Consider the following 12,924-nt stretch of genomic DNA (forward strand, 5'->3'; position numbering starts at 1 on the left):
TGGGTGGCAGTCCTCTCTCTGTTTTACACTTTAACTTGGTGGATCTTTTCTAATTTCTACATTTACTGTTGCGTAGAGTAATTGTGACATCAGGAGGAAATCATCCAATCATGGTTTTCTGCTTTTCTTTTAAAATTTCTTCTCACTTACTTTTATTAGTCTTTTACACTTTTCACACTATACTCCTGTCTCACTTCTCACCTGCTCTATGTGTTATGGTTTATGGTACAATATACTAACATTCTCACATCTTAAGTTTGAAACTAATTTTGGGCAGTTTTTAGACCCAGGATTTTAGAAATACTCAATTGGAATGTATTTTTTGTCATGAATCTCAGCTACCATGACATTAACTTTTCACTTTTTTGGAAAGAGAATGTTGCTATCTCGATGACCAGATCATCCTATCACCTTGTGACATCATTAATGGCATCATGTCTATATCTGTACAGTGAGGATCTAGGCGATCCCTCTTTTATGAAAGATAATGCAACATCTTCAGGGAAAATGTGAAATTTGACACTAGATATTATTTCTTCTCTATTAAATCTTAATTATTGGTATGTTTATTAAGAAACTTACATATACTGCTTTATTAGTACACAAGTCACACTTTGTTTTCAAACCTTGCAGTGATCCATTTGATAGGATTTGGACTTTGAAGTTACAAGATTGCCTTTTCTAGGATGTGAGAGGAGAAGGGAAAGAAAGATTATATAAGAACAATTTAACTTCACTAATGGAGAAGATAGTGAGATCCTGTCATGTTAGAGACCCTGAATACTGAGCAGATCAAATGTGTTAAATACTTTTACTGAGATTGATTTTCCAATACTAAAAGTTTCCTATACAGTTTTTAGCTTTGAAGGAAAGACTGAAAGGGGTTGGCATAAATCAAACAATGTTGCTTTGTTAAGTGTGCTTTGTAAGATGCAAATATCTTCTAAGATGCTAATAATTAGAAACTGTGATAGCAGCATTCTTTTATATGCTTAATTGAGAAGATGAAATCATGAAATGACTCTGTGTCCATATTTTTACAAAGGTGAAAGGCTTGCTGAACCAGTTAACTCGACTATTTACAATGGATTGCCAAGATAAAGATTGCAGATGCCACCTATTAAGGCAGCGACAACCTTCACATTTAAGGTAATACTGCTCCTTCTTAGAACTTCTTACATTTAATTACCTATTCAATATTTGCCTTCTCACTGTTGTAGGCTTCCTAAAGGCAAGGACCATATCTTCAGAATTTTTCACAATGTCTGGAATGCTATAGCCTCGTTGAATGAACGAATAATCTAATTTTAATTTGGGAATATTAATCAAGTTGGGAAACTGTGCTAATTAATAGACTGATCTCTTCTATTAGTCAACATATAATTAGCTATAAAAATTGAGATAGGAGTAGGAAAAAACAAATTTCACAAATAACTTAGTCATTTTTTTTTTAACATGTATAGATGGGAGAGACCCAGAAGAATTGAGTAATTCCCCCAAATGGCCAAAACCCTCACCTTAAATACCATCTTTAGCTAAAGACAAAAGGGGGAAGTAGTTTGGGACTTCAAAGGGGAGGAAAGTAATTCACATGGAGATAGAAAGCAGATGTGTAGTAAAAAAAAAAGTTTGCTGAGCCAGGCAGAGACAATGGGACACAGAGAGGAAGTTTAACAGATTTTTCCAGGTTCCTTCCAGTGTACCACACCTATTCATCCTATAGTTATCTACTTGATAGCTCCATTCCTGCAACAGGTCCTCTAACTACCTTCTTTTAGGCAGTTAGGAGGAAGATCAAAGTTTATTCCTGAGTCTTTGGGGCCTTGATTATTTTCATCTAGAAATAGTACGTATGCCAAAGAGACATTTTGAGGTGGCAAATTTTGCTCTACTACAGTCCTGCCTTTGAAACTTCTTTTAAGAGATTTCACAGTCCAGAAGTTGGGTTGATAGATTGCTTTATCTCACTCAGCCAGTTTCTTAGTTCTGACAATAGGTCAGGTCAGTTACTCATTTCAGGAGGCAGTGATGCAAGTGGGCTCTCAAAGTTAGCCCTATAGGGTGCAAGCAATCAGGTATTTACTAAGACGCATTTCTATGGAGACAAAAGAAAAACAAAGGTTCATGGTTGGAGCAAATTGTAAACCCAGTGTCTGAGTCCTGAGAGTTGCCAGTGGAGAAGATTTCTAGATCTTAAGGTCGAAGCATCTTTTGTAGTTTGAAATGTCTCTGATGATGTCATCAGGTGTTCAGGTAAACTTTCTGAGTGGCTTACAAAGTGACAGGCACAGAGATTGTCTAAACATGGGCTATTGTGGTGATCTCTCTTAAGTTTATATCAAGTTGTTCAGCTATAGTTCTAAATGATTCCAAGTCAAAAGGGGGAGAAAAATTGGAAACATTAGTTTGAACAGTCGTTGCCAAATATTTGAGGAGACTAGAAGAATTCAGAACCCAGTCCAGTTTTTGGGTGGAAGAACAAAACTTCAAAGATGATTGATAGAACTCAAATCTAATATTCATAACTGTGTATTACAGTTTTTGCTGAAACACAATTTTTTCTCTTTAAAATCACCCTCATTTCTACCAAAGAAAGCCAAATTAAAACTAATTTGTTTGCAAAATAAGTTTAGTTTCACTCAAATTGGCCTGATTATTTACTTAAGTCCAGTAAGAATAGCAACTGGCAGTGGAAGCATGGAGTCTTAACCATTGGACCACCAGGGAAGTCCCAGACTGAATTTTTAATAGCTCTCAAGGCCAGCAAGCCAGGCCAAGTATTTGCCATCACACTTGCATGTAATACCTATAGATTTGGGTGAATTTCTCTCTTCTTGAGGTTCCCAAAATATCCTGAGGTTCTTGCATCTGCCAGGAAGTGACCATTCTTACTCACCTGGTAAGGCTGCTGGGAACACTGTAAGTAAGCAAGGTACCAGGCTGGTTTTCTAAGGGGCTTTATAGCTTCATAAAGTCAATCTTAGTTCCTTAAAGCTGTCTGGTCATATCTGATTCAACGCATATTCTCAAATATTGCCTTCCAGTCAAAGCCTTGTTAATGTAAACAGTGTTTCCAATTGTGTCCTGTTACAAGGAGAGCAGATTATTAGTGACTTTATGTAAATACAAAGGTATTATACAAAAGTATAATTTACCAAATTGCTGTATGTCATTACACAAGAGGAAAGGTTTCCTCATATCTGAAAATGAAAGATTAAAAAACCAGTAATATTTCAAATGAAAAGTCATAAAAATTATAATAATATTCGTCAGTTCATTCAATCATTAATGTAATTGATTCTTGTTGATCTTGATCTGTTGTTAGCAGTTTTAGGAAGCCATCAGTTTTTCAATTAGAGTTCTGTAATTTGTTACCCAGTTCAGTAGTATGGTCTGAAAGTTATCAGAAACCTATATTTCTTCTACAAAATTTTTGAAGGAAAAACCATCAAATACATTTATCAACAATTGCAGTGCAAGAAAAAGAAATTAGACTCTCCTGGCAACTTTTTAGGAGCAAAGAAAAGTGCCTTATCTAAGATTATCAGGGCCTCAGACAATGCAGTGAAGATTGGGGGTATAACTGTTATTGAAAAAAGTTCATGTGCCTGATACACAGTGAGGCCAAATAAACTGAAACGTCAGAATTTTGGAGCAGAGAAAGGTTTATTGTAGGGCCAAGCAAGGAGAATGGGTGACTCGTGCTCAAAAACACCAAACTCCCCAATTGTTTGGGGGGAGAAGTTTTTATAGGTAAAATTTGGGGTGAGGGCTGCAGGGTGTGTGGCTTTGTTCTGATTGGTTGGTGGTGAGGTAACAAGGCAGTGCTCCAGGAATCTTGCTCTCAGCCTGAAGTTGCCGTCCTCTACCTGGGTGGGGGCCTTAGTTTTTCAGAAGAACTCAAAGATATTGCTATATATATTCCCTCAAGAGGAACCAGGACCCTGCCCGAAGGCTGCACTGTTGTTTCTTGACTGCTCCTCCATAGTTTCTGTATTCCTTCCCTTCCCTGATGAGCAACTGTTTGAACCTGCCCTTTGGAACTCAGGGAAGGTCAAGGAGGCTGAATGAAGCCAATTTCCTACAAACAAGAAATGAGTGACACAGAAAGGATTTGTACTGGGGAACCCCACAGGGTCCTTCTCAGTTTCATAACCAGAGATGTACTATCTTGTTCATATTCCACCCAGTAGGCACCTTTGCTCTGGCTGCAAAATTGCTTTTGGTTGGATAGGAGGAATCCAGTCATGAATTGCTAAAGATTTCCTCCAGGGTAAAATGGATGGATAATGGTGTCCTATTTACAAGTACTGCCTTGTAAACCTTTTAATCACTTTTAAAAAGAAATGCTGGGGTAAACGTGATAGGAGGGGGAGGTTAGGGAGGATGACATTTGTTGAGAAACCACCATGGGTTAGGGTGCAAGGCACTTTCAGTGGTTAATCTTATTAATTTGAACCTACAACATTCTAGTGAGATAGGGAAAAACCCCAGTTACAGAAGAAGAAACTGACAATTTCAGTAATTTGGAGACTTGTTTGGGTAAAGGAAGACAAAAGAGCCCAATCCTATCAGTTCTGAGGTTGTATGTGGTTAGGAAACTAATGTGTTATCAGAGAGCAGCCAGGACCAGAAAGGCTGCCCAAGTGTGACCGGTTATAAATTAGTCAGAATCTGGCAGCAGGGCAATAAACAGGGAAGAAAAAGCTGGAGTTAAATGCATCTGGCGACTCCTAGAATGAGGCTGGTAAGTAGAGTTCTTTAGGGAACAAGCAGGGACATTTTCAGTAGTCCCCACCCCCACCCCCCACCCCCACGCCGAAAGCACACTTTGTCCAGGATCAACAGATTGGACGTTGCCTGCCAGCAAGCAGAACGTGTCCTCCTCCTGCAGGGCTTCCTCTCTCCCCTCGAGGCCCCCCGGGGATCGCAGGAGCCAGGAGTTTGGGGCCGGTTTCCATTCGCCTCTGGACCCACCTGGAGGGCAGAGGCAGGGCTTTGAGGAAGATCAGCGGAGGCCAAGGTCTGCGGCAACCTGGGCGTTCCCCGCGTTCCCGGGCGCGCGCTCTCTGTTCGCCCTCATTCCCGAGGCTCGCTCCGGTAGCCGGCGCCTCCTGCTCAGTCCCGAGGAAGCCATGGCCAAGTCCAGGGGTCGTCTGTACCTTGGGATGTGCTTGGCTGCAGCGCTGGCATCTTTCCTGGGTGGATTTATGGTGGGTAAGTGTACCGACCCCTTCCCCGGATCCCTCTAGCCTCCCCGGAGAAAAGCGGGAGAACCTGGGGCTGAAGAGCTGGGCTGCAGCGCTGGGCGCGGAGCCGGCTGAGCTCCGCCAATTTCAGCAGAACTGGAAACTGAGTGGAATGCATTTCGGCCTTCCTAATAAAGTGTGCCAGAAATTCAAATTTATTAAATGCTCGCTGAGTTCAGGGTACTGTTAAGGGCTGTTGTGAAGACAATTTAGAGTTGCCACTATCCGCAGGGGTCAAAAAGATGATTTCATTTCCAAGACCATTAATGAGTCAAAACTTTCAACTGCCCTTCTGTAATCATTTATTACATAAATATTTGTCGAATGCTCCCTGTGTGTCAGGCACTGTGCTACGAACTTAACCCCCATGGGAGAACAAGAAAGATAAAGACCCGTGCCTTGATGCATAGCTCATGGGAAAATGAAAAGAATAGCCCTCATTTAAAACTCGTTTAACCAACTCAAAGTTACACATCAGAATTTGAAGGTTTTCTGCATTTGGTATGAAGTTTTTGTAAAGCTCACCATGATCTGTTTCTTAGGTAAGGGCTTTTTTTTTTTTTTTTTTTCCTTCTTCCCCTTTGGCTTCTAGTTTTTATAAAAGTCAAAAGCAATTTCTTGTGTATGTAGTATGCATATGTGTATATATTCTCCTCCCAGGCTGGCTTAGTAAGCCTCTCAAAGAAACAGCCACTTCAGTGGACACTCACCAAAATCTAAGGTGGAAACTGGTATCTGAGATGAAAGCTGAAAATATTAAATCATTTCTTCGGTAAGTTTGTTTTGTATACTTGATCATAAAAATAGTGTTTAAAATATTGCAGAGTGAGAACTGTATGAAAACTGATTTTATTCATGTGGGTAATCTTTGTGTGAAATTATACGATATCACATTAATTCATGGTAGTTTAAATGTTCCTTTATTCCACTCTTAGAGTAAAATCTACTTGAATGTTGAAGGAGCCTTTCTTCCCCAACTTCATCTGCAGAAAAAGTATCTGGTTGCCTTATTAAGAGATGTTTCAACTTCATGTACTTTGGACTGCAACTCAATGTTATTCTTTGTTCCCTGTGCCTGGGTTTAATCAGGAATTTAATTTAAATGTCATATTCTGCCAGGCAGAGTAAGATGGTTGCAAACTCTGATTTAGAGGAAAGGAGATTAAAGTTTCAGATTCTGTCCTCTACAAATTAAACCTTTATCCCGTGTTGCAAATTTAAGTAACACAAATAGGACAAAGTGAAAGCAAAAGGATCAGTGCAAACCCACCAGTCTCTTAGCAAGAGAAGGAGTGACATTCATTCAGGGGAGTGGTTATGAATTCCTTGAAGGCAGTTATGACATTTATTTCTATATTCCGACTCTTTCAAAGGAGTATCATTAAAAAAAATTTTACTGAATCATAATTTACATAAAATAAACTGCATCCATATAAAGCCTACGATTTGAGAGTATTGACAGATGCACAATATACTCAGCAAACCACCTCCTCAATTAAGATACAGAAAATTTACATCATGCCTTTGCAGTTTATTCCTCCCTTCAACTCCCTTCCTTTGGACTCCTTTATATTTTCTAGAACTTTATATAAATAAAATCATACAGTATGTGTTTTTTTGTGTCTTTCACTCAGCATGATGAATGATTTTGGAATTCATCCAGGTTGTTGCATGTATCTGTAGTTTATTGCTTTTTATTGCTGAGTAGTATTCTATTGAATGGAGAGACTCCAATATGTAGTTGATGGATCTCGGGTTGTTTTTAGTTTTTGATTATTGTGAACAAAGTTGCTATGAGCATATGTTTACATATGATTTCATTTCTTTTTGAATGGCTGTGTTGGATGATAAGCACGTGTTTTAACTTTTTAAGAAAATGACAACCAGGTTTCAAAAGTGGTTGTACCATTTTACATTCCTACCTTAGTATTGTCAGTTGTTTTCATTTTAACCATTTTAGTGGGTGTGTACTAGTATCTCCATTGTGGTTTTAATTTGCATTTTCTTTTTTTTTTAACATCTCTATTAGAGTATAATCGCTTTACAATGGTGTGTTAGTTTCTGCTGTATAACAAAGTGAATCAGCTATACATATACATATATCCCCATATCTCCTCCCTCTTGTGTCTCCCTCCCACCCTCCCTATCCCACCCCTCTTCTCATGCACTTATTGGACATTTGTATAGCTTCTTTTATAGGGTCTCTGTTCAATTTTTTTTTTCATTTTTAAATTGTTTTGATTTATTATTGAGTATAGGAGTTCTTTCTTTATACATTCTTTTGTCAGGTATTTTTGTGAATATTTTCTTCTGTTCTATGGTTGGCTTTTTTGTTTGCCTAGTGGAGTTTTTGAAGGGCAGAGATTTTTAATTTCGATAAACTCCAGTTGAACAATCTTTTGTCTTATGTTTCTTACTCTGTGTCCTATCTAGGCCTATGAGAAGTTGTGAAGATTTTCTTATATTATTTTTTTTTTAGAAGTTTTGTAATTTTAGCTTGCACATTTAGGTCAATGATCCACTTCAAGTTAATTTTTGTGTGTGGTATGATGTAAGAGTTGATGATTTTTTAAATACAATTATTTAATTATTCCTGCAAGATTTGTTTAAAAACTTTTCTTTCCCTGTTGAATTGCCTTGGTACTTGGTCCAAAATCACTTGATCATAAATCCATGGCCTGTTTTTTGGATTTTATATTTTCTTCTATTGATCTATTAATCTATATATCTCAGTACCACACTATCTGGTTTAGTCTAGCTTAATAGTAAGTCTGAAAATCAGGTAGAGTTAATCCTACAAATTTTTCTTTTTAAAAATTGCTTTGACTGTTTTAAGTCATTTGCATATCCAAATAAATTTTAGAATCAACTTCTCAATTCCTACCAAAAAAAAAAGCCTGCTGGAACTTTGATTAAAATTGCATTGAATCTGTAGATGAATTTGGAAGAGTCTTGCAGTCTCTTCATTCATCATAGGGATGTACTACAGTTTAACTTTTCACCCACTGAGGGACATTTGTTTTGCTTCCACTTGTTGGCTATTATGAATGAAGCTGCCATTAACATTCATGTGCAACTTTTATGTAATCATAGGTTTTCATCTCTCTGGGATAAATACCCCAGAGTGAAAATTGCTTGTTTGTAGGAAAAGTACACTTTTAGTTGTTGAAGAATCTGCCAAACTATAGTATGGCTATATCATTTTATATTTTTCATTGGCGTTATTACTCTTTTTAATTTTACCCATTCTGACAGGTGCATAGAGATACCTTATTATGGTTTTAATTTACATTCCCTAGTACCTAATGATATTGAACATCTTTCCTGTGCTTATTCACCATCTGTATACCATCTTCAGTGAAATGTCTGTTCATGCCTTTGACCTATTCTCTATTTGGATACTTTTTTTTTTTCTACTGAGCTTTGAGGGTTCTTTATATTTTCTATATACAAGTCTTTTGTTGGCTTTGTGGTGTACAGATATTTTTCCTAGTCTGTTATTTGTCCTTTCACACCTTAATTGGGTTGTTTGCACATCAGAAGTGTTTAATTTTTTTTTTTTTTTTTGGCTGTGTTGGGTCTTCTTTGTGGTGCATGGGCTTCTCATTGCAGTGGCTTCTCTTGTTGCGGAGCACGGGCTCTAGGTGCGTGGGCTTCAGTAGCTGTGGCATGCAGGCTCAGTAGTTGTGGCTTGTGGACTCTAGAGCATGGGCTCAGTAGTTGTGGCACATGGGCTTAGTTGCTCCGTGACATGTGGGATCTTCCCGGACTAGGGCTCGAACCCGTGTCCCCTGCATTGGCAGGTGGAGTCTTAACCCCTGGGCCACCAGGAAAGTCCCAGAAGTGTTTAATTTTAATAAGGTCTAATTTATCAATTTTTCATTCTATAGATCATGCTTTTGGGTTCATGTCTAAGAACTCTTTGTCTAGCCCTAGATACCTTTTCTCCTCTTTTTACCCCCAAATTTTATAGTTTACATTTTACAATATATTTTGTGATTCATTTTAGAGTTAATTTTTGCATAAGGTGTAATGCTTGGTTGAGGGTCATTCTTTTTTTACCTGTGGATGTCCAGTTGCTCTAGCCCCATTTGTTGAAAGGCTATCCATTGCTTTTGCTCCTTTGTCAGTAATCAGTTGGGCATATTTGTGTGAGTCTCTTTGAGTTCTCTGATGCTCTGCTGATCTATGTGTCTACTCCCTGCCAGTACCATGCTGTCCTGATTACTGAAGTTATGTAGTAAGCCTTAACAATGCATAGCATGATTCCTCCCACTTTATTTTTCTATATCATTTGCCTATTTTTATAAAATATAGAATAAATATATCTATATCTAGAAAAATCCTTGATGAGATTTTGACAAGAATTGCTTTAATCTTACAGAGCAATTTAGGGGCACTTCGCATTTTTACTCTGTCTCGACTTTCCATCCATGATTACGGTACGTCTCTACAATTATTTAGGTCTTCCTTTATCAGCATTTTGCAATTTTCAGGATGCAGATCTTGTATATGTATTGTTACCTTTACATGTAAGTATTTCATTTTCTTTGCAGCAGATGTAAAATCATATGGTGTTTAATTTCAGTTTTCACATGTTTGTTGCTAGTATATAGAAATACTGTTGATTTTGCATTCTGTGACTTGTCTAAACTCATGTGTTAGTTCTAGGAGTTTTTGTAGATTCATTAGGATTTACTTCCTATGTAGAAAATCAGGCCATCTTCAAATAGGGACCATTTTATTTCTCTGTTTTCAAACTGTATGCCATATATATATGTATATATATATATATATATATATATGTGTATATATATATATGTGTGTATATATATATATATATACATATATATATATATATATATATATATGTGTGTGTGTGTCCTTATTGTGCTGATTGTAATTACAGTACTGCATTGAATAAAAGTGATGAGAGCAAACATTCTTTCCCTATGTCTGATCTTAGTGGGAAAGCACTCAGAGTTTCCCCATTAAGTGTGATGTTGTATGTAGATTTTTTGTAGATATTCTTTACTGAGTTAAGGAAATGTCCCTCTATTCCAAGATTGCTAAGAGGTTTGTTGTTTTTTTTTTTAATCATGAATGGGTATTAAATATTGTGTCAACTGGAAAAAAAAAAAAAGCACAACATGAGAGAGCTGTGAGTTCAGTGTTATTTGGGGACTTACAGAGGACTATACCCAGGAGACATTCTCTCAGATAGCTCTTTGTAACTTCTCCCAAGAGGTGGAGGTGGGGATGGGTGGAGGTCCAGGTCTGTATATATATGATTTTAGTGAAGGGGGTGCATGCAATCAAGCACACATCTTGGTACACGGTTGCTACTAGTAACAAGAAGGTTGCTGCTAGTCACAAGGAGCAGATATCTCCATGAATAATTTTAGTGCTTTTCTATATATGAGAAGATACACGAAATTGGGTAAATAAAATTTTCTCCTGAAAATATCTAACTATCTGAAGGCCTGTTCTGCCAGTTTTTCCCAGAGCATAGAGTATCTCATTCCTGATCTCCAACCCTGAATTCCTTTCAGAGTGTGTTGGAGGTCAGTAAATGCAGTGAGTAGTGAGCTAATCCTTGTAGAACCAGATGGCCAGTGACACACTTTAGTTGGCAGTTGTAAAATGGTTTTGCTCTCAAAATCTTGGCTCCCTGTACACCAATGCCAAGATTAGATACAGAGACAGAGTTTTGGAGGAGAAAGAAAGGGTGGCTTTATTCTTTGCCAGGCAAAGAGGGGAACACAGCAGGCTAACACCTCAAGAAACGTGTCCCCCTCCCTGGGGAATAGGGAGAGGTCTTACAGTCAGGGCTCCTGGTCAGGGGTATGCTATAAGGATCAAGGCAGTAACAGTCCTGCATTCTTCTTTCTTCTGCAGAGTTTCAAAAGGGTGGGGTTGCTGACAAGATTAGGATGTGTGCAGGGCCTCAGGTGGTTTCCTGGCTGCTCCTCCTTTGATTTGCAACTGTTGGAATCTGCCCTTTGGAACTCGGGGAATGTCATGGAGGCTGGAGTCTTGCCTACAAGAAATGGGAGACAAAAAGGCCTCCGTGCCTGGGAGCCCATAGGGCCCCGCTCAGTTTCAGTTTTTCTGCATCAATTTATATGATCATATGACTTTTCTTCTTTTCTGCTTTAGCTGATTAGTATGGTGATTCCTTTATTTCTTCACTGACTTTTTTGGGGGGATCAAATTCTGTCAAGAATAGTGTTACAATCTCCTCCAGGAATGTTAAATTGTCTATTTTTCCCATTAATTCTGTTAATTTTTGCATTATGTATTATGAAACTCATTTATTAGACATATACACATTAATATTATGTCTTCAGGACAGAACTAACCTTTTACCTTTGTGAAATATTCTTTATCTTTGGTAATAATCTCTATATTTAAGCATATTTTATTTGGTATAAATTAAGCCACATCAGCTTTCTTATACTTACATTTGCATGATACGTATTCTTCCATCCACTTACTTTTAAAATGTACCTTCTATAGAGAGCATGTAATTGGCACTTGCTATTTTATTAATTTTGGAATCTGTGCCTTTTAATTTGAGCATTTAGTCTGGTAACATATAATGTAACTTGATATGGTTAAACTTAGGCCAACTCCTTTACTGTTCTCTGTTTGCTCCCTTTATTTCTGTTCCTTTACTTCTCATTTTCTGCTTTTTTTTTTCTTTTTTTTGGTAGTGGAGAGAGTATTTTAAATTTTATTTCATTTCAATTTATCTTTTGGCTATAACTCTTTGCATTGATTCTTTTTTCTTTTCTAGCAGTTACTCTAGAGATTACATTATACTTGTCTAACATTTCACTGTATTTTTAAAGTTACTACTGTACCATTTAACATAAAATGCAGAAAACTCACATTTCTGTATGTCCATTTACCGTCTTTCTATCATCCTTTATATGATAGTTGTTGAAATTATCATATACACATACAATATAAACCTCACAGAACAATGTTATAATTTTTTCTTTGAACAGTTGTACCTATTGAAAGCCAATTAAGAGTTAAATATCTGAGAAATGTAAAATACTATTTTTTTATTGTTTCCAGTATCTTTATTTGTTTCTGAAAATTTAGGTTATCCTGTGGTATATCTATTTAGTCTGAATAACTTTCTTAAGCATTTCCTGTTATGTCGGGTCTGGTGTTGACAAATTCTTTTAGTTTTCCTTTGTCTATAACACATTTATTTCATCTTAATTCTTGAAGAAAATTTTTCTTGGATATAGATTTCTAAGATCACCTTGTTTTTCCTCCTTTCAGAGCTTTAAATATTTTTTTTTTACTGTCATCTGGCTGGTAGTGGCATCCGATGAGCAGTCCACAGTTATTTAAGTTATATAACATATGTCATTTTTGTCTTTAATTTTCAGCAGTTTAATATGTGCCTAGGCATAGTTTTCTTCAAATTTATTCTATTTAAGGCTCTCTGAGCTTTTAATTTTTATTTTATTTTATTTTTGGCCACACCACATGGCATGCAGGATCTTAGTTCCCCAACCAGGGATTGAACCCTTGCCCCCTGCGGTGGAAGCGTGGAGTCTTAACCACTGGACCACAAGGGAAGTCCTCTCTGAGCTTTTTGACTTTGTAAACTTTTGTCTTTCACTACTTTAGGAACACTACTTTTTGTTCATTA

General features: G+C 37.2%; 1 protein-coding gene across 1 annotated transcript in view; it reads left to right on the forward strand.

The window, feature by feature from the left end:
* The window catches only part of LOC309605104 (N-acetylated-alpha-linked acidic dipeptidase 2), a 120,499-nt gene that overhangs the window by 47,930 nt on the left and 59,645 nt on the right, over positions 1 to 12,924 (forward strand). Inside the window, exons 5-7 of the mRNA XM_082340451.1 lie at positions 1,046 to 1,149; positions 4,895 to 5,217; positions 5,910 to 6,021. Coding sequence (XP_082196577.1) covers positions 1,046 to 1,149; positions 4,895 to 5,217; positions 5,910 to 6,021 — 539 coding nt within the window. The remainder of the gene's footprint in view (positions 1 to 1,045; positions 1,150 to 4,894; positions 5,218 to 5,909; positions 6,022 to 12,924) is intronic.

This window comes from Balaenoptera borealis, assembly GCF_965194805.1.
Source record: "Balaenoptera borealis genome assembly, chromosome: 11".
Classification (NCBI taxonomy): domain Eukaryota; kingdom Metazoa; phylum Chordata; class Mammalia; order Artiodactyla; family Balaenopteridae; genus Balaenoptera; species Balaenoptera borealis.